Here is a 24199-nt window from a genome sequence, read left to right on the forward strand (position 1 = left end):
TCGGTTTAGATATGCCTGAGTAATGGCTCTGTACATGAAAAAATCGTAATAAAATGGCCGCCTGGCGGCCATATTGGATCGTATCAAAAAACAAATCGACGTGCATATGTATGACATAGGTCAATGTCCTTGTACCAAATTTGAATAAAATCGGTTTAGATATGCCTGAGTAATGGCTCTGTACATGAAAAATCGTAATAAAATGGCCGCCTGGCGGCCATATTGGATCGTATCAAAAAACAAATCGACGTGCATATGTATGACATAAGAAGTAATCTATGTACCAAGTTTGAATGAAATCGCTTGAGGCGTATCTGAGATATCTGCGTGAACGGACGGACGGACGCACAGACGGACGCACGCACACATGCACGGACATGACCAAACCTATAAGTCCCCCGGACGGTGTCCGTGGGGACTAAAAACAAAGTTAAGATTAATTTGGTCACAACCAGGAAGACAAAACATGTCTCATATAAATGTGTTCATTGACCTAACCATTTGAAGATGCTTACAACAAAAATAAACATGATTTCATACACCTATCATTCCAAAACTTCGATTAACACGGTGAACAAACTTCACCTGATATAGACAGTGAATACGACTGTTGTGTTTGTCAAATGTCATCTTCTGGGTACCTTAACTTTTACGCTGATTTGGAACAACTTGACCTGAAGAGGGCCAACAACGGCAAGGGTCGACATTTTCATAGGCCATACAATAAAAGTCACTTATTCAAGTACACATGACCTACCTCTTCATGGAACATGATAGCTTTGCTAAAATTTCCCAGAAGATAATGCGTGTTGCCCAGATTTCCACAAGCTCTTCCCTGAGCTGCCTTGTCACCCAATTCCTTGACAATGGACAAATTTTCCCTGGAAAAAACAGAACAAAGAATGTCTGATTACCAAACTGCACAAATGTAAAATAAAAAATTCATAAACATTTTTTACAAATGAATAACTAAATTTACGCAGTTTTGAACGCACGAACACACTCGTAAGTGTGAATAACTACATACACAATATACACACATACATGAACATATGCATATGATATAATATACCGGTATATACATATGATATATATATATATATATATATATATATATATATATATATATATATATATATATATATATATATATATATATAATTAGAGATATACTTTTTTTATTGACATTAAATCATATGGTATTAAATTCGACAGCTCAACTTTTTTCATTCATTTCAAACCAAGTGTTCTTTCTTTAACAGCATGGCTGTATTTGTCTCAAACTTGAAGTAAGTCATATTGAACTGCTTGTGGCTGGATCATAGCTGTTTCTATTTCACCTCATTTCCCTGTAAAGAGGTCAAATTTTGCGGTAGGAAACAATAGAATACAATGTAGTATCAAGTTTGATATTAAAAGTCACTGGAAAAACATTGGACCCAATTTTCCTTCTGGAAAGCAATGACGTTTTCCTAGAGGGCACTCCCATAGCTTTCTAAGCGTCTGTGCCCCCATAGGCTTACTTAGGTTTGTATGACTGTCAGCCCAGTAATCTTCCTTCTTTAAATGTTTTAATAGTTCTTTCTTATGATCATTTCTTAATAATCAGAAAAATCATCTGACTTCTATCTTATGGTAAAATGCTCCCAAGGGACAGATAACCGGACTAACATTTTTTCAACAATTTTCTTATCTACTGCTTGTGGGGGCTCATTTTAAACCTCTTGGAGTAAGAAAAATTTTCAACATCTTAGTTTTGCAAAAATTTTATTTTTCTCCATAGAGTTAATACCGGAATGGCGGCCATTTTGAATGGCAAATATCAGTAAGTGTTAGGAAATTTCTCTCTCTAGTAACAAAGTTTGCACAGTGACCCCTGATTTTTCTTCTTCATTTGGTAAAAGAATGGTTGAATTTTTAATTGCGGAAAGTTTGAGCTCAAGATTAAGTCTTTCAATTTTGAGGTGCACACAATACCTTATGATCATTTTGAATCATCAGAAAAATTGTCTGATTCTATTGACTTTTTTTCTTACTGTTGACAGGAACACACTTATATTAGTTATGACAATTTATAATTGTACCTGAAGATATGTTTATATTATATTTGATATTTCCTGTAACCAGGACTTACGCGTCATCTGACAACCAAACATCATTATTTCAATTGATAGTATATCATCAATAACTTCTCATAAGAACAAAATTTACAAAGAAACCATCCAAAGTAGGTCTTTTTGTTGAAACCGAATCCATCAGAAAACACTAATACCCTTTGAGTTTTAGATTACTTGCTGAGATATCGACATATAATGTATGGATTGAACTATATTTTCTATGACATCGTCAAATTCATTCATTTACAATCAAAACAAACATTTCCTGTCAGATGAAATTCAATAACATCAATAAAAGAATAACGAACTTTCAAATATAACTCGGACAATAAAAGTCTTTTCGGCTAGACATTTCAATTTGAATGTCTTCATATTGGCCATATCCCCTAAAGCTGGTATTCTAAAATTGTAATCTTTTGAATCTGCCATATTGCTTTGACTGCCATAAACCATCGCTAGCTATTCAATTACCGCATTACTTGCTCTCACTCATGGATATGGATGTGTAATAGAATTCTTCTAGCGGTATAAAGTTGCCATCTTTTGATGATATTTAACGTACCATGACTGTATGTGAAATTTATACATGCTATATTCTGTGACTCAAAATGTATTGCGTGATAGAGTGTTTCCTTGAATCATGTATTGACTCAAGCCACAAAATGGTCGATGGGAAATGTACAGCTTACTAGCATACCATGAATATACCAATTACTGCAACGACACACATTAGGAATTTATACTTTTGAAATATCATCTCTTCAATATACAAGCACAATGACAGGAGCGTTCAGACAGTCTGTGACCATCCGTATTCAGGAGCACAGAATAAAACAAACAAATGTTTACATGAAAACAAAACAAAACAAAACTCATATCAAAGGCTTCAATAGAGCCGTGTTGATCTTGCAGCACACTGTTGATCAACTGTTTTACTGTAACATTAGACTGTTGTCTCCGAAAGCTAATGTTACAGTACAGTTGATCAACAGTATGCTACCCTTATAACAATAGTGATATAAAAGGAGGACACTATTCCTCTAGAGCACAGGAATTCTAGAGCAGTTCTGTCAAGATGAGCTGATCTGATCAAATTGTAACAATTCCTCTGACAGTATCATTCTAACTTTGATAATTCTACAGGAGAACATTATGATACATCATTGCAGTCACTGTTTTTATAAAGACAAAGAAGATTGATGGAACCTTTAAAATTTCAACAGACATAATCTTTCCACTTATCACGAATACTCATGACACGTTGGTATTAAATGTTCCAGTTCCTTGCCAGTCAGAAACTAACCAAACTTTTTTTATGAAAGTTGAATGTCTGAATAGTTGAGTTACAATGGTGTGACTTTAGCAGAGTCCTTGACAGTATCAAGGACCACATGCTAAACCACCGTACACAGTGTTGTGAGACAATGCCCTTTTATCAAGCCTTGATACAGTCATCTGAAATACAGCAAATAATCTATTGCATTGACTGACCTACATATCTACCAGTAATCAAGTTGTGGTTATTAAAAGGGTTAGATGGATGGATTTTTCCCTGACCAATGTCTGGGAAAGATGCTACAACAACAGCATTTAATAACCTTGCAAGATTTCTGTAATGGTAAGGTGAGTTCTACAACAGCAAAGGAGTGAGTTCCTGTTACGCCATTTAAAGAAAAATCTTTGTTTGAAATCCTTGGATTTTTGAAAACGTACTAGCCAGCTAGGGAAAAAAAGAAACACAAACAAAAAACACAAGTGTATCAACATAAGCTCAATTTTTGTTTGGTTTCTTTTGGAAAAATAATGTTTTTATTTGTAATGGTGTTAACATCGTGGGTTTTTTTTAATTTTTTCTGAAAACCTACCAGCACGCGGACGGCAAACAAAGAATTTTACTTAAAGCGCCTTACACTGTGGATGCCATATCTCACTGACGAATGAGGGGATGATCAAAACCATCTACTAGTGGCCTGCATTCTGGTATCAGCATTTATCAACTCACATGTCTCAACAGCTTTCCATTCCATGCTTTGTTTTCATCCAAATCTCAAATTATTACGGTTATTTTGTTTTTTCAAGTTTAGTGACAACCAATAGTGAAAATTGAAATCTAATACACAACTAATTTTTTGGCTTCTTCATGATATCCAAGAATGGTGACAAGCCTCAGCTCAGGCAAGAAAAAATGACAAGATAACTCACTCATAAAATTCTGTCGCTTTCTGAAGACATTCTTTGACGTCTTCAGGAAAGTCGCCCGGATCCTGGTGCCCGGATCTTCCGGCATGTTTTCCCTTTGCATGATAGACGTTGCCTAAGTTGTACAAAGCTCGCCCTTCACCAACCTAGTGAGAAAGGATGCAAAAAAAGTAAGAACATTGGTATATATTGTTAAGTTGGATGCATGATCTATGAATATTCATAAATAGCTACATACTCTAGAATGAAGAGAACACACCGTGTTCTACAGATACAGCATGGCTACAAAGGTCACATGATGGCACTACAAACAAAATCTATGTTCACAGAAATGTATTCGGGAAAATTCGGGATTACAAATATTTCTACACTCATTTGAGCATGTGGTTTTCCTGTACCACCCTGCTTTGAATTTGGGTTTTGCCCATTGATAATCTGTGATTACCATTGAATTTGTACACTCCAACAAAACACACATACATGACACATGTATGATACACTTTGCATCGATGAGATGAATGCATACCTGTCATTATCAGAACTTTAGGGATTGAAAATTTCATTTCAGGTAGGGTGGTAAAAAAGGGAACAACACCCGCTGGGTATAATTGCAAGAAAACGTTCGTGGCAATGTTACTTTTGACAAATAATATTCACACAGCATGCACTTGGATCAAGTGTTGAATTCTGATTTCAGGATAAAACTGAGACATGCCATACTGGGTAAACAGGGAAAAACATCTGTTTATAACAGATTGCAAAAACCTGTGCATGTCTGTGCTCTAACTACATCCCTTCCAAGATGTGAGGGTTCATCCCTGGGAAGCAGAGTACAACTGGTGGTGACTGTACTTTCTGATGTCTGACGATTCATGATAGCTGATAAAACTCTCACTTGAGACACACAACTTCTCTTTTAATAATTGATAATGTTCTCAGGGTTGACAAAAATCATATCTTCCAAACTCTCTCTGCAGATTTAAAGCCTGTAGCTTAAAGCGAAAATGTAAGCGTGTACCATGGCACTGAAAGAAGTGACTTGAGAGCTGGGAAACATATGATATGTCTAATCTGGGACTTGTGAATCTAAAATGTGTAGATGAGAAACTGTAGATCCAATTTTGTATTATATAAGGTTGAATACACCTCGGGGACAGATATTCAGACTCTCAAACTTTTACAATATTCATTTGGTCTACCGCTAGTTGGGGTTTATTTTAAACCTTATGGAGTAAATAAACTTTTCACCAGCTTACTGGTTGTAAAATCAGAATTTTTATTTTTCGATGGAGATAACACAGGGATGGCAGCCATTTTGAATTTCAAATAGAACTACAGTACCAAAATTTGCAGAGTGACCCCTGATTTTAATTCTTGATTTAGAAAGACAATGGTTGAAAGTTTGCTTTATGGTAAGTTTGAGTAAAAGTTTAAATCTCTGATTGTCAAGATGTGAACTACCTTAACTGTTTAAGGTAGAGCAGAATTTTCCAAGTAGTGACAAAATAGCTGTAGCATTCAGTCAGAAGATATGTCCCCTTAGGAACTGAATAAATCTCAATTCTGAGAAGTGTGTGAGAAATTAGCAATACATCATACAGCAATCACTCCCTCTTGTGAGAAGGGTAGCACCATATTGCAAAGTATTGAACATCACTTCATAGAATTTGGTTGTATTTGCAGACATTTGTTAAGAGTTAATTTGACAACCCTTTCATGGGACAGAAGCCGTTAACTTATGATGGTTTTTTCACTATTTTTATTTTTTTATGTCAACCACAGTTTTTGCTCTACCGCCCATAGCTGAGACACACAGTATAATTTTGGTTAATATGTTTTTCGGCAAACTCTCAAAAGTCTCCTTAACCCCACATACAATTCCAGTACAATATGTAAAGTGTGTGATCAGGATTGAAACGGCAAGAAATGAAGCTTAGGAATGCCCCCTAAGATCTTAGACAGGAGTAGCAAGAAAGCTAATATGCAAATCTTTGACCTTTTGAGGTTTGTTATCCAGAATTTGTAGGGTATGCATAGTGAGATTGTATTATTAGCAAAACATGACTAATTAATATTCATTTATGCAAAGTGTCTTTATGAATATCATTTGCATATGCTAATTCATCCTTTGCATATGCAAATCTAGAGCTAATGACAAATAATAGACAGAGAATATTTAGGGTCCTCAGCTCAAGGACTCTCTAATTGACATCTGGGTCTTAAATACTGACTTTCTACTTATTGTAAACTTAAACGATATCATTTTCATCAACGTTTTTTGAATATTTCACGAATAATTAAAGTAATGGAAACACGAAATATCCATTTTGGTTTGACAGTCTCCATGCTTTAGCATTGCATAAACTATTGAAAGTGTAATACCATTTCAACTGTTACTGACTTTTTTATTAGCACTAGCGATTGCCAATAAAACTTAGCAGTTTCCCAATCTTTTCAGAATCTACTGGCAAATTTATTTATATTATCACAAACACTAAAAACAGGAAAAGAGGGAGAAAAGCACCAATGTTCTCATCCTCGTAAATAAAGAACATTCATTTAGCACAAAGATGTTTTGAAAAAGTCGACGGCCAGTCCTTTAAAGATCTCATTTATGTCTGTCGTCTGCATCTGCCCCCACTGCTGGATGCACTTAGCCTGTGAAAGGAAAGCATGGAATCGCCCACTCACTCTGTCACTGAGTTCCTTGGATATTTCCAGATGCCTCTGACAGCACACAATGGCTTCATCAAATTTGCTGAGCACCTTTAACGTGTTGCCTAGGTTACCACTGGCTTTTGCTTCTCCTAGTCTGTCACCGATGGTTCTAGGGAAGCAGAAAAAAAGAAAAAAAAAAAGATTTGAATTTACGTCACCGTATTCATAAAATCTGCATGAACATAGAAATTCCTGGGCCTGAGTGCTATAAATTTATTGAACCCTAGAGTACAGCAATGACAAATGCAAATACTTCTCACTTTCAACATTGTTTGTACTTTATACCGTTGGAAGTGAACGGTTGTGCCATTTGTCGTCAAGTTTACAAAATTGTTTGATATATGTCCCTAAAGATTGGTCAAACTTGTATCAATATCACGAGTTCAGCTCACCTGACACTGTGTAAACACTATTTACTGCTGAGATTTATCAATTTGTTTGGCTGGCACTTCAAAGTCTTGCAGTCCGTCTTTGAAAAATGGGGACAAAGTCCCTGAAGCTACTATAGACATGGATACAAAATTAAGTATTTCCTGACTGTATGAAATTATCTCACTAAGGTCATTCTAGGGACATGTAAACCAAATATTAAAGCTGTCTGACCAGCGGTTTTGAAAAAACAAGCGACTCAACAGTTGACAGAGCTCTGCTGTGTTATGTAGAGAATAACCTTTTGTGACACATGTATTGATGAAGGTGGTGGATATCTTTGATAGCTCATATAAGGATGGCCTGACCAAAAATGGAAAAAAATTCTGTAAAAATACAGATTTGCATATTTCATCAGACTATATTAGTCTATAACAGCAAATAAACGAGAGTTAATTACATCCTCTAATTAAAGTAAACAAGACTTGCTTAAATCAAGATTTACGTCATAAAAAAACAGCATATCTGTCAGGTTATAAAGAATCTTGAGCTGGTTACCATTTAATATCTGTATTTTCATCCTATTAACCAAGCACATTTTAACTTTCAAATTAACATTGTAAGTAAGTTCTGTTGAATAAGTTGAGACTGTACGTACTCAGAGAAAGCACACTGAAGAGACAAATGTTTGTAACTTAAGAAGTTCAAGGTCATCAAAAGCATTATAAGGAATCATGTTACACTTTCATTGCTTTGTTTACACAGATTGCATAATTGCTATAAATAGCACATGAGAAATCTTACAGTCCAGCTTTACCATAAAAACCCTATCACTTTGACCACTCTTTTAATTGACCACTCCATTTTTTTCCTCAAAAAGTAATCTTAATTTTATCCTTACCAAGTCAACCATAAATGGAAATTAGAACTTTCTCTATCTCTATTTATTTGACCACCCTATCATGATAAACTATTATGAGCAATTTCTTTTAGATAACATAAATGGTGGTTCAGAATATATCAAAGTTGGTATTCAGGAAAGTTGCCTTTACATGTTTTAATCCTCAATTCACTATGAACTGTCAAAAAAAGTTGAACTTTCTGATAATTCCACACTAAAATTATTTTGGCTTTGATGATTTCCTAATTAATTCAATTATTTAAAATCATATCAATTATTTTTTTCTGGGTGAATTGATAGGGTTTATACAGTACAAGAATTACATACAATGTAAGTCAAACTTTGACCAAAAATGACAAAAAAATTCCTTAAAAATACACATTTGCATATTTCATCACAATTTGAACAAATCTAAGTTGGGTTATCCCTAGGGACCTGTATACCAAATAACAAAGCTGTCTGACCAGTGGTTATGAAGAAGAAGATTTTTTACCAAAAACACCTTTTTTGGCATTAATTTGCCTATTTTCAACAATATCAAAAAATTAAAAAAAAAACGGTTTCTCAAAATCATATTTTTCATCTACACAACAAATATCAAATCAGTAAGTACTGCGGTTCTCAAGATATTTGAGTGGACGGACGCCTCACAAACGGACATACATACATACATACATACATACATACATACATACATACATACAGACTGACGACGGACGCCGGACGGATACCCATCCCAATAGCTTCTATAGACTATAGTCTATAGTAGCTAAAATGGGGACAAAACTGTAGACCTTAGATGATTTTTCAAAGACAGTTCTGTACTCGTGCCAGTGGTAGATTATATATATACCTATATATATATATATATATATATATATATATATATATATATATATATATATATATATATATATATATATATATATATATATATATATATATATATATATATATATACACATGTGTATATATATAATATATTATAATATATTATATATATATATATACATATATATATATATATATATATATAATATATATATATATATATATATATATATATATATATATATATATATATATATATATATATATATATATATTTTATATATATTTATTTATTTTATTTTTTTTTTTCCAATTTATAACTTTTAGTATAATAAGGGAGATCCATTGATAACAATATTGTTGTTTAACTTGCATTGATCTGTCTGTAAAAGAACACAGATAGCATAATTTCTAAGGTAAAAAAAAACAAAAAAGCTATCAGCATTTTATGGAATATAGCCCTACCTTGCTAGAGTTAAATCATGTTTGTGGTATTCCAAGGCTTTTCCATACTCTTGTAAGTAGAAGTATGCATTGCCAAGTTGACTGTAGATAGCACTGAGAGTTTTCAAGTCATCTGTTCCCACTTGGACGGCAGCTTCAAAGAACTGAACTCCTGTTTTGCAGTCTCCAGCCTTGCATAGTCTTTCTCCTTCTAGCGCTAGCTCTATACAGGACGCCTCTAACTGTCGACAGAAATAAAACACATGAGGTGAATTTGAGCTAAAATCAAAACTGTTGGACTACACGTAAACAGGTGGATGCAAAAATGTACATATACATGTACAGACATAAACTGCATGTTCACATACATGTACAGTACCATTTGGTGTCAGGATGTTTACCCCTGTATATTTCCTATTTGGGTATTTTTCCACCCATCAGTTTGGGTTAAATGAAGGGTTACAAGTAGGGTGAGTGTGCAGAGAATCAATGTCCAGGAGGTACAGCCATCTTTCCTGAACCAATGGTCATGTACCTATCGCCCTCATTTCAACTTCACAATTGATGCCACTGATATGAAGCTTCAAGCAGTCACATTTTTGTTCACAGAAACTGAAGAACAAGTCATTCATCTGATTACAGCGATACAAAATATGATCACCAAAATACATCTACATCGCATTGTCACTTGAGATAGTGATATTTTTTTCCAAGGAATCCAACTTAAGACCTTGAGATGGGAGGGCTCAGGAGTGAGGATACTTAATGTTTTGTGCTCACAATGCAAAGATCTTGCTATTAGTAGTTAAAATTGGCTTTCAAACTTTCTTTGAAGACTTTTCCTATTTCATTCTAACTTCAAAGTGGTGTGACTTTATTTCACAAAAACAGCTGTTCGCAGAGCAGATCACACTACTTGCATAAAACAACGATTGACATTGTTGATATCTCAATGGTTGCAGACACTGAATCTGGAGGCAGTGGGATGATAATTCCTCATGATTAAAGAGACACAGTCACTGCTTTTTGTGCTTTTCTGTGTCATAGAACACATTCTCAAAATCCAACATGACCCTAAATAGTGTTGATCATACTTGATTTGAGGGTCAGATAGAACCTTGCTATGCTGGACATGCAATTTTCCATTAGAGCTTGCAGCCATATCTTAAAGGTCAAATACTACATTGTACCATACAACCTAAACTAAGCAAGGTGTGTGGGAGTAATAAATGTCAATCATTAGAGGCAGTTTTTGATCAACATGCCCTGCAGTAATTTTACAAGACATTCCTGTTTCAAATAATTTCAAATATTACAAAATACATTATATTCTTATAAAAAATTAAATATTGTAACAATAAGCCAAAGTAATCCATCAATCAGTGTGTGCATGCTTATCATATTTCCAAAACCTTCACAAACTCTGTGAGGAGGTATTGTACTGCTGTTAGCGACCTTTAGACAAGCCTACTCCGAGCAATTTCCTTGCATCCGAGACTTGTCGTTGTCAATGATGACTCTCATTGACAGTGATATACATACTGTATCCATGTAATAACAATTGCGGTAATATTGCCTTATTGCAGTGTTGCATCCTACTGCGGTGATACGCGTACAGTTTATCCTTTTCACAGTGATATCACCTAGTGACAGTGATACAACCTACTAGTTATATATATCAAATTGACTGTGATATACCATACATATCTTTTGCAGAGTATCCAATTATCAGTGATGTATCCCACTGCAGTAACTCATCATGGCATCCTATTGATAGTGAAATATCCAATTACTAAATCCAATAAGTCTTTTATAACTGTGATATATCCTATTGATGTATCCTGTTGACAGTCCACATCATCATGGCATCCTGTTGATAATGATATATCCGATTGCAATGATATACTTTATCCTATTAACAGAGATATATCCTATCAGCAGTGGTATGTGTAGGTTATCGCCTGCTTGAAACGTAAACAACGAGGCGGAGCTGAGTTGTTTTACGTTTCAAGCGGGCGATAACCTACTTATAGCTGTCGAGCAAACAGGGAACCCAGGATTAACGTTTATCACTCCTGTCAGACAGCGCGGAATCCAAGAAACCCAGGATTAGCGTTTATCACTCATGTCAGACAGTGCTTACCATTAAAATGTTTTGTTTTCAGGCAACCGAATTTTTCCCATCAGATCACCATAACATCGACTTATCACATCTAGCGTCACAGTCACTGACCATGCTTGCGTTTATCACTCGTGTCACACTGCTCACGATTTTAAATGTTTTGTTATCTTCAAGTTATCTTCATTCTTTATTATCAATAAATCATAGAGCGTACGGTCTATGGATAAATTGCGAACAAACTTTTTCTTTGTTTTCGTCTTCAGACATGAAATGGAAGCGATTACGTGCTGCAGCCATCGTGGTCCTCAAATTGGTTTTCTTTGGAGGCAAACCATTGAGATGTTACTCGCTACACAATGAGCTTGAATGAAAATCACGTGTTCATCTTGCGTTTTTCTAACACCCTTACTGTCGGCGACGCACATCCTAGCACTAATAATGTAGTCTCAATTGATAGGCCGTATGTATTATTTCAGTACTTAATCATTTATCACCCGCTTCCAAGTTTTCTTTCAGTAGTTAATCACTTATCACCCGCTCGCAAAAATCCAGCTACACCTGATAAGTCGTTCTGAGCAACGATTTTAATCCTCAAACACATCAACTGCTGGGTAAACATTTTGACAGATTCAGGCTATAAATCCTATTACTCTATCCTGTTGACAGTGATCTACTGACTGTGATATATCGTATTAACAGTGATATATCCAATTAGCAGTGGTTTATCCTAATACTATATCCTGTTGACAATGATCTATTGACACTGATATATCTTATTAACACTGATATATCCTATTAGCAGTGATCTATTAGTACTGTATCCTGTTGACAGTGATCTACTGATAGTAACATATCCTATTAGCAGTGATATATCCTATCAGCAGTAGTATATTCTATTACTGTACCCTGTTGACCGTGATCTACAGACAGTGACATATCCTATTGGCTTTGAGGATTTACACGCATAGTTGGTATCATATGATATTACGTGGTGCAACAAGAACAATCTAAACATGAAACTGATGCATCAATGGTTCACAGGCAGCTATATTAAATGCATCTTTCTATCATAATAATTAGAAAACTTTCCTATTCATGATACTGCTTGTGCATATTGCAATATACAAAAGACACTGAATAATCATGTATAAACAATGCTGATTTTCATTTGAAGGTTTGTTACTATACATAGTATTGCAAGTGTGACATCAGCTGCTGACAGAAATTTCAACAAATTTCATCTTTGGGTATCTTTCTTCATTGATGTAGTTTGCAATAAAATCCACTGATTTATAGTTACAATAAGGACATTGGAAGCAATAAAAGGATGCACACTATTATGTCATTCCTGTAACTCTTGTAAAAGTAATTTCTTAAAGTCTTGTAAAAAATTTCTGATAAATAGTTACTTTTGCACATTAATGATTGAACCATGATGTAATTGAAGGAATCACAGAACAACATATATGTCAATATGTTGATACATGTATAAGGCATAACGATAAAAGCATAATGCTAATTGATAAATAATATTTAACCTTTTTACCGCCATGTTTTTGGTATAATCATTTCAAGCAGAGCGGTTGGCCCCATATACCGGTACAGAGAAATATCAGAAGTTAACAGTATGAAAGTGGATAACCAATGCCGGTTCATGTCTTAGAATCTTTTGTATGGAAAACCTGACTACATACACATACAACAGAACAACACATCGATATATACAGGGGTGATGATGGTGGTATGCTAAAGAGAAAAATGACTAATAATATCTATAATTTCAGAATTTCAATCCACCTGAGTTAGCTCCAAACAAGAGAATCATCATAAGATTACACTTGTATATATTTCAATGAAGTATTTGGACATACCGGTACAATTACAAAAATATGTTTTTACATGTACAGGCATGTGAATAAGAAACAGAGTCTTGAAAATGATTGACCTGGGAAAATGTATGTACATACCCTTTGTTGTAGACAAAATTATATAAACTGAGTGAGACAATCGTTTGTCAAATCAAATGACTCTCATGCCAGTTTCAATGGTAATTTATTTGTGCAACTACAACAAAGAGTGATTTGAAAGTACACCTAATTATATACAGAAACACACCTGTGGCTTGGTATAGCTGGGTTGCCTGCGATGAAATATCTTGGAGCAAAATTTCTTAAAAGACATGTTGAAAACCCTACACGTATCACCTTGGTGAAATCAATCACTTCGATGTTTAACAGAGGATGAATACAGACTTAGATTGGAGAGTGCTGACGTTAAACCAAGTCATCCAAAGAGTCACAAAAGAAACACTGAGCCTCTGTGTACAGCAAGGCACTGCCACGTTCCATAATATAGTTTCAACTGACATCCACAAGGCTGCGACTTCACTTTCAATCCTAAAAAACTGCCTCATTTGAATATGATATTTTCGTAAGGTTTCAATAAAATCACATTCGCTGTCGTCATCACAAGTGTAAGACTGATTTGCATAAGTGGATAAGAATCAGACAGTTATGCAAGTCAATTACTTTGCATTACCATATACAAGTGATAAGTGCAAGCTATTCACAACACCTAATGTAAATTAAAAGCAAACCACTGACTAATACTCTCACTTCAAAAATTTTGTGATTTATATCATGTGTTTTAAAACGAAAGCTTGTCATTTGTTATTGTTTGATATATCACACAGTGGAAATGTTTGTTTAAAAACCTTATTTGGAGCTAGTTTCTTGCAAATTCAATTGTTCTGTTTTCATAGCACTTTATACAGCCTTTATCCCTGGAGGGATGGAGTTGCACAGCTGTTTTTAGGGTCAGTAATGGTAACTTTTGATAATATTTTCACCACTTTTGTTTTGAATGTGGATCATAATTCCTTGTTCTACTCCCCAAAGCATTTGATATAAACACTGTTCAGCTTGTCAACTCAGCCTGTACATGTGTAAACTGCACTGTTATTGTTGAAAAGTTACTTCTAGAATTCAAATGTTAATAATAACTATGCATTTTATACATGTAGATGCTTAAGTTGGCAAGCTAAATAGTGGGAGTTTTAACATTCTTAAGGAGTAGAATTAGAAGTTGCAATTGATATACAAAATAAAAATAATGAAAAAATCATCAAAAGTTATCATTACCTGCTTTTTAAGAAATTACTAAGATAAATATATGAACATGTTCAAGAACATGTTCAAAAACCTTCATTCAAAACAAGTTTTTTTCCCACAGAATAGAACACTATACATAAATTTAGATGTACTTGTTTGCTGTCAGTATATTATAGATCAGGGTTCTTTCATCCCTTCGTCAAGCTATAAACACACTGTATAAGGCCAATCAAGAAATAACAATGATAATCACACTATGGTAAATTGTGGTCAGTTACCTTTTGTGGAAAGAGGTCGTTGACTCAAAGTTCATTGCTCTGTATGTGTAAAGTGTACAACAGATCAACATTTTGGTAGACATGTAGCTTGGGGGGCAAAGCATGATGCATCACTGACCAGGCTTTTTGTGTTTCGTAAAAATTAATGTTGAATGGTCAACAGAAAAACTATCCAAAACAGGAATACGGTAAGTTTAGTAAATGATGTCAAATGCCAAATTGGCATTCAATTGACAAAGCCTCTCCACTTGTATATACACTCACATGTAGCATCTTACTTTCTTTTGTTCTTGTGTAAAGATACACATGCACCATATGCATAGATTTCAATCATGCAATCATTTTTCATACTTCATGTTATAATTGACTGATTGTGAGAGCCGCAGTGTTAATGAATGACACACATTATAAAGGAGTACAGGTCACCATGGCAGCAAGACAGAGGTGAGCACTAGAGAGAATGGCACTGTCTGACAAGAATTGCAGGATAATGATAACACGTTAATTTAGGCTGGAAGTAACAAAATAGCTCCTTTTTTTGGCCATTTTGTGATATCAAGTATATAAAAATACCAAGCGCAAAAGTCACTCAATGTGCAAATTGATGACGATACATACATGTAACTGGAGGTTCTGTTATGATAACCTGGTTAATACAGGCAAATTTGGCCAGGGTCAAATACATGTAGGTCTGAAGTAGCACCAATCAAGGATGAAGTTTAGTTTCTATTCAGACATCATCGCGAAATAACTCTAGCTCTATGTAATCTCTGACCTTTTGAAGTTTAAATTGGCGGGCTTGGATAGCGTCACAATATTTATACTGTTCATGCTTTTCGTACATGTACATGTTGTATCCACAGGAAGGGCTTAAATGTGACCTGTACAGAGCTATTTTAACCATCGCAGACAACTTCACTGAGCATATGTTTACTGAGCATATACGGGCCAGAATCCGTTATGTCAGTGAGAAATAATCAGTACTTGGTGATTTTTTGCAATGATGTCAACATGTTAAAGTACTGTGTATTGGGCGACATAGTCTTGTTTGCAGGCCAAAATTTTACGGGAAAATGTCATTCTGACTACATGGGATAACAAGGATCAAAAATTTTCATTATTAACTCTTTTCCTGCCAAGTCCATATTTCACCATCAGGTTAAGATGGTTAAAATAAATGAAACACAACATATTCCATATGGTGTATTTTAACATAATATTGAACATTTGAAGGCTGTTGAAAACATAAATACTGTAAACTTGATTGTTTTGGACTAAAGATGCTACAACAGACCAAGCCAAGTGGGTGAAGATACGTCATGTTTTGGCTCAATACTGCTTTTTACTGACTTAGCTGATGGGGAAGTGATACTGTCTGGCAGGAAAAGAGTTGATGTAAACTAAAAACCTGGGAATGATCTTGGACCAGGGCCAGCATTATGCATCCACACACTGAAATCTTGGCTGACTCGGATTTTGTGTTGGCCCTAGACCGCCTCACAATCAGAAAAAAATAGGTCCGAATGCTCAGTCCTAGACCCCCTCCCAGTTAGAACAAAATAGATGTGATACTGAGCATTAAGATTGCTTTTATATACCACGTAACCGACATAAAATATACGTCAGTTTAGTTGCCACGCAATTTTGTCTGTGTGAATGGGGTAGATCATAAAAATTGTGCGTGCATCCGCATGAAGGTCAAGTGAAATCGCCTGCAACATATGAACCTCTTGTGTTATCTCCTTAATGTGCTTGATTTCCTCACACTATATGCATGGTGTGGATGTTTTGCAGGCTTCAAACATACATTTGTAGAACCACTGTGTCAAATGCCATATTAGGGTTTAAAGAAACAAGGTTAAACATTTCACTCCATTCATAACAAGGAATATAAATGGTCTTAATAATAAGACATCCTTTCCTTTGTCAAAGAGGATAATCAATTTCTTATCTTCATTGTTAGTTGCTTGGCAACACAAATTTTCTTCATATGACATCACTACATGCAGGGGTCTTGAGGCAACATTGACAAATGGAAGTACTGTATATTTTTTATCATTTTTTATTATTGTTTTCAAATTTTGCTGGTAATGGTGCATAAACATTCTGTATAAAAGCAAAACAGTTACCTGTAAAAGCGATGGTATCAAATCAAAGCGGTGTTTACTTTTCGACAGTATCTTGTTCAAAACTTCAAAAAGATTTTAATTTTTTTTTCGGTTGTTGTATATTTGTCATTCCAATGTCCAGCAAGTGCATACTAAAACAGTATGTATAGTAGATTGTATCACATGTAACTGCATCAGTACTTCAAAGATTTATGCAGCACACCAAAACAGCTGATTATTCAAACAGAAGACTATCGGTGGAACTCAAATTCAAATTCATGTTTGAACGTGTTAAATATTGACGACAAAATACAAGTTTTCAGTTCTGCAGAAACTGCACACAACTTGACTCAGGGGATACTATTTCCTTCCTTTTCTGACACACAAATGTCACAAATATACAACTAACTGTAAAGAACAAGTGGAGTTGTACCTGTGAAATGGCGTTGTTATTGATCAAGCAAAAAGAAATCTTGTGCCATGGCCTTCTCCGCAGAAAAAAATTAATTATTATTGTCTTTTTGCACCATCCAAACATTATCTGACATCTACACTAGCCTTTTAACTAAACCATTTCAAAAATAATATTCTCATTTCCATGTGGATACAGTTTAAGAACTGCAATGGCCAGTCATACAGTGATATCTATGTAGGCGTAAGTTTGTCATATTTAAGTTTCTTATCACGATACAGCAATGCTGATAGAAAACATAAAGAATGGATCAACAAACTTAAAGCATGTCACAATGACTGCACAAGAAAGCTTTGGCAAACTGGATATATGACTGTCACAAAACCTGATGGCGAAAGGATTACTTAAGTTCATTTGGACTCAGATATCATGAAGTCAGCGGAGAGTCTTTGAAAAGAACACTTAATTTCAATTGTTGTTCAGTGCAATATCATCTTCTAGGAAATTCTGGATAAATAAATAAAATAATAAGTAACAAAGAAGCGAAATACATGAGAAGGAAGGTGGTTGCTTCAGGAAAGAATAAGAATCTGATTCATGTTTCCTGAGGCAGTACACATACAAATCTTCAGTGTGCATTAGTTGCTATGGAAACTGGGGATGATTGAAAACTTACATAGTTTGATATGATTATGAGGTGGCAGGAATCTGCTCTTATCTTGCTATATCTTGTATGCCTTTATTATTAATATGTTCTGCATGTCCTGAAAATTGCCATTTATGCCCATGCTGGGTTACAAGAGGCAAATGGAAGAGAAATGTGTTCCATTGAAAGAAATCCTTCCTGTGTGTACTGACACAGTACGCAGTTTGTTCATGTTCAATCCAGCAATGCAGCATGTCATGCACTACTGGTGCTATGTGTTCTACACTTCTTGGCTATTGTGATTGCAATATGGACACGACCGGTAACCTACATAGCGAAAAAATTTTCAAAAACGGGTTTCATTTAAGTTTTAAAAATTCTGAGTCTTTACTTCCAACAAGCTTGGTACAACTTCATTATGTTTTGGTGGCGCTTGTCACAGAACATAGATGATTGCTAACTGAAAGATTCTGACAATGTTTTGTATTCCAGATACTTTATGTCATAAATATGCCGTTACCATTTCTTACAGACATAAGTCACAAAAGTTTAATTATCCAAAACATCATTCGAAAGCAGCAATTCACGGCAAATAGAGTCATCCAGAGAACTCCATTTTTCAATAGACCATTAGAGAACCCAACGATTCTCAGTTACATTATATACTTTGTAATTGTGTATCAAATCTAAGGGTTATCAAGAAAGTATGTAAAAGAAAGTAATTACAAAATCAGAAATGACATGACGCAGACATATAGAAGTACAAAGAGTGATGAAAAATTAGTTGACAGGCAGAAGGAGATAAATATTGATGGAAAAAATAGAAAGACAGATTTTATCATCATCATCTTGACTAAAAAATCTTGATTTCATGAAGTGGCTATGTCCTTGTTGAATAAACACATACTGCAAACAAATTGATACAGAGGATTTTTGTGTGTAAGTAATGTTTCTGTTTTGACAGGAAAATCATTAGAATGCCTGAAGTCTCCAGTTTTAATAACAAATATTGCTACAGGGTGACTAAATGTAGCAGTTGTACCGCTGTACATCGACATAAGTGCAAAAATTCAATATTTTTGGGTACAGCGGGGGAACTTGTTTGTATTTCATAGAGTTTTCCATGGCTGATGATGAAAACAACTTGCACAGAAATATTAGAAACGAAAATGGTGGAACAAATTATAAACTTACACTAGACATTGAAATAACATCTCTTGATTTTGGGTCATATTCATTTTTAGACTTTTTTGGAACAGTCTTTTGTCTGATATCTACACATTTACATTAAGCAAAACCATAACAAATATAATTAATGCTAAATGGTTTCTGAAAACAGCAGCTGATCATTCCGGCAATTACCAATGTTACGTCATCAATAAGTGACATTCTTACAATGTATGTGTACGGGCATTTGATTAGATCCAAAGCACTAGCACTGTACACACTAGTGTCTTTGCAGAAAAGAAAGCAAATATAGGCATTCAACTAAATGGATGCATAAAACAAACACTCAATCCATTTCCTAATTCCAGATGATGACAAATCACTAGGAATACATTTACCCTGGAAGTTGTTCCTTGTAAAATCACCACAGAGATGGTTACACAGACACTCATTGTAAATAACATAAAATCAAAAAAGATGGTCACTCAATTTTTACTGTCTGATGAACTCTGTCGGTATACGGTACTGTATGAGATTACAGTTATCATGTCTATTAAATGTAGATTCAGAAGCCATGAGAAATCATGACACAGCTTTCTCTTTTTTCACCTTGGAAACTACTTAGATGGAACTAGTATGAGGGCCACAGGAAGATCCTGACTTTTAAATTTTGTAAAAATGGTTCTTTTTCAAAATAGTCACCTTTTCCTGTAACATGTACATGTAGAAGAGCTGACAGTTTGTGTTTTCCTTTGAGACAATGTGTGCATGCCTGTCTGAGTGTGTAATTCATGGGGACTAATATAAATTTGCAAATCTTTGCCAATTTCAATTCTTTTTTCTCAAATTCAATAACTACAAAGTTTTGCCGTTACCAAATCTCTAACATTTCTTACAGCTGCATTTCCACGGTGGGTTCTCTACAGGGGCATTTGAGGGGTGGGACACCCCTTTGTTTTTCAAGCTATCCACTTATAAGTTAATAACTATACAAAATATATTTTCACAATAAAATAATATGCAAATTATGCATTGCTATGTAAATTGGCTGTTTTTCCGAGGCTGTGGAGAACACTGTTTACACGTGTGTACATGTATAGTTTGTAAAGTGCTGTTATTGATTTTATAATGATTGATTCAAAAATTGATATTTCGTTTCAGTAAATAATCTATATAGCATTTGCCATATTCACTATTGACCATTACATATTTAAAACTTCCATCTACTCTGTCCCAAAGAGTTTATAAATACACTCATACCCTTACATGTTCATGTACTCTTCTCTGTATGATATGCAAAAACACAAGAATCACACGGCCATGAGTTTTAATAGTGCCTCATAACAGTGCATCTGCAGTAGGAAGGATTTCAGTCATAATCTGGAAACTTTATACCAGTGATGAGTAGAGAAGCAAAGAGTACATGTATGCTGCCGAAATCGCAACTACAACTGTGTAAAATGGTAAGGATAATGCAAGCAGATTTGACATTGTGCTTCACTCTACTGCAGGGTGTAGTTACAATCCTGATACCTCGGTATCAAACCAGAACAGTGTGTCTGGGTTCCACAATGAAGTGACAACGGATCACTTTAATTGCTCTCAGCCCCAATGCTATTGATCAATTCAGTCATGTCACAGGCCTTTGAGAGTGTCTGCATTCTCTGCTCACAAATCATCACACATTATCGGTAGACTGAGTCCCATCTGTCCTATCTCTACAATGAATTTTATCTGCTGATCAGATAGTGACAGATTGTACATGTATTGTATCTTTGCTGTTCAGTGAAACGCATACCTCCACAGTCTCACCATCTATGCTTCAGGGATTCACAATTACAAATTTCTTGTCCCTGGATTTCTGCAAATTCAAGGAAAGTTTCCCTGAGTTTGAGTAACTCTTGAAAGACTGGCAAAAACCGGTTTCCACGGACATTAATTACATGTTTGAGATTTAGAAATTAAATATGCATGCATCATCACGTTTGATACTAAAACTTCTTTTAAAAAAACATTTACAGATATTGGCAGAAATGGAAAAATGAAACGACATAAAAGGAACCTCAATATTGTTCCACAGATGCAATTTTACTACTTTACAGCCAGTAAGCACCTGCTGAGAATCAAATAAAACAATTTATTTCTTAGCATAAAAAAAGATTTCAGAGGGAAATTTTTACATACTTCATTCCATCATAACGAAATACATTTTGAATACTTATGAAAGGCTTTTGTGAATGTTATTAAACGGGAAGTTACAGGACCGTGGACGCACAATAGGGTGATTACTGATGACACTGCCGTTTGCATACACTGGGTGGGAGTTTTTGAATTCTCATAGCATTGCTTTGACCGCGTGATAAATTTGAATAATTGTGATGGGCACTTTCGTAACATATGCAAAGAGGGGTCAAATGATCATACAGGGAACGCATTTTAAAAGATATGCGTTCTCCGACAAAAAACAGAACATTTTTTTTCAGTTTATTTTTTATTGAAGTATAGTCGCTATATATTCACAGACATCATACGCAAGATTTAAAGACAATGAACGCCCGACAAAATTATGGGATTCTGGGACCAAACACGGCACGTCCGATGTGGCCGTTTTACATTTGCACAGATTTATTTTAATCCGGCTTTTAAAGGGGAAGTTCCTGTGACATCATATTGTTCATTTAACCAACTTTATAGTCTGCCTAGACTTTTGCCTCCAAATGACAAACTGTGTTTGAACTTATATGAATGATTAGTGTTGCTTCAAATAAATTAGGTATTCATTACATCATGTGCTAGATGGAAATGAGCAAGAAACTGTAGCTTGTTGTCAATTTAATATTTGATCCACACAATAACCTTAACCCTTTCAACACCATGGTTTTACCCAAACCCATTATTATCAATGGTGATCTTGGACCTGTTTACAGAGAACTGGGGGTGAACAGGTTAAGGAAATTGCTACTACCTTGAAAACCCTAAATTCACACAACTTAAACTTAAAATTCCACAATTTTTTATGGTCCCCCTTTATCACAACCAAATCTATCCCCTCCGCCAATTTTCGGGAGGGAGGAGGAGAGACATTCCCTTCTTCAAGGAGAAACCTGGAGAAAACCTCGTAACTGCATGTATAACTGTGTTACTCATCTTGAGTGGAGATTTGTCGCCCACTTCAGACAATGTAGATATTGTAGTAGAAGCGGTGGAAAATCTTCCCTTTATGAGTCAAAAAGCAACTGGATTCTAGAACAGCCAGTATCCATGACAACCATTTGATTGTGATAATAATGCTACTATAAAATAATGATGCCACTGTGGATGACCTGTTGAAGGCTAACATACGCCATTAACTGGCAGAAGTTTCGTTATTTTGTTACATTCAGTCGCAACAGGAGACTATTCCTGCAGTGCCCTACCATTGGTTGATTCAAATACAGGGTGAAAAAAGTTGTTAAAGTTGTTCAATTTCTGTATTCAGCTTTTCCATGTACTAAGTCAATTTAATTGAAACTAGTATTTTCACTTTGATAGGCATTTTACAGTCCATACGCATGTGATTGTAGCGTTGGATTAAACAAAAGTGAATTAAATTCTGGAAAATGAATCAAATACTTGAAAGAAAATGAAAATGAATTATTAAATATAATTACGTTAAATACCTTTAGTATTTGCATAAAAGATATATCTATTTTGTCTTGATATACTGCATAAACCGGCATGAGTCTTAATTATTCTGATAGACAAGAGTTTCTACATTTACAACTGACAGAATAAAATTCATGGCTGTCTTACTTAATTAACATCTCATCGCATGTGAAATGTCTGTGGCATCACCTCATAGTAATCAAAGAGCAACTTGATTGGTGTATGCTCGGTGAGACTATAGTATCATGCAATATACAACTTGATCAGTGTATGCTCAGTGAGACTATAGTATCACGCAATATACAACTTGATCAGTGTATGCTCAGTGAGACTATAGTATCACGCAATATACAACTTGATCAGTGTATGCTCAGTGAGACTATATAGTATCACGCAATCATGGTAGTAACAGCACCAAATCGATATTTGATCCTTCATGTATGCAATCATATGGATTGCTCACTTGAAATCTCACACACATGACACTGAGAAATTGGGTCAACATAGGATCGACTGGAACTGCAAATTTATATTCTGAATCTTCACTGCCAGAAATCTCATCCAGTACACCTACATATCCATACCGGTATTGTAAATTTCATCCAGTACACCTACACATACATACCGGTATTGTAAATTTCATCCAGTACACCTACACATACTATACATACCGGTATTGTAAATCTCATCCAGTATACGTAGCGTTCATATTGCAATCTCTTTCTAATATCGCCATGACTGTTGACTACACAACTCACTAAAATACTTTCTCATCCTGTGTCCTGCTACCAAAAGACGGCACCAGATGTTGATATACCAAAGGTACACAGAGCTTTTATGTGTTAACATGTCGCACAGAACAGGGAACTTTAACAATGTGCCAGCAAAACTACAAAATTTGGTAAGAATGTCATCATGATCAGATACTATACATGTATGCAATATCTGAATATCAAAAAGAAATTTGACACTGACTTCTAATCAGCATAGATTTTCTTGGACTTGACCTCAGGTCACTGGAAATCAGAGCACCTAGACAATGTTGCTTGTTGTGATACACCTCACCTGTACATGTACCATGAACTCTAACCCTACTTAGGAAATCTTTCCTCTAGGTCAATTATAGGACAGA

General features: G+C 35.0%; 2 protein-coding genes across 5 annotated transcripts in view; one reads left to right on the forward strand and one right to left on the reverse strand.

Moving 5' to 3' along the window:
- Positions 1-24199, forward strand: part of LOC139152724 (UDP-glucuronosyltransferase 2C1-like) — a 567100-nt gene that overhangs the window by 173199 nt on the left and 369702 nt on the right. The window lies entirely within an intron of this gene.
- Positions 1-24199, reverse strand: part of LOC139152708 (G-protein-signaling modulator 2-like) — a 128588-nt gene that overhangs the window by 80013 nt on the left and 24376 nt on the right. For all 4 annotated transcript variants that reach the window (XM_070726008.1, XM_070726011.1, XM_070726010.1 and 1 more), the window contains exons 2-5: positions 9601-9821; positions 7008-7143; positions 4320-4462; positions 758-881 (exon numbers count right to left, since the gene is read on the reverse strand). In XM_070726008.1, the coding sequence (XP_070582109.1) occupies positions 758-881; positions 4320-4462; positions 7008-7143; positions 9601-9821 (624 nt within the window). The remainder of the gene's footprint in view (positions 1-757; positions 882-4319; positions 4463-7007; positions 7144-9600; positions 9822-24199) is intronic.

Source organism: Ptychodera flava, chromosome 16, assembly GCF_041260155.1.
Source record: "Ptychodera flava strain L36383 chromosome 16, AS_Pfla_20210202, whole genome shotgun sequence".
NCBI lineage: Eukaryota > Metazoa > Hemichordata > Enteropneusta > Ptychoderidae > Ptychodera > Ptychodera flava.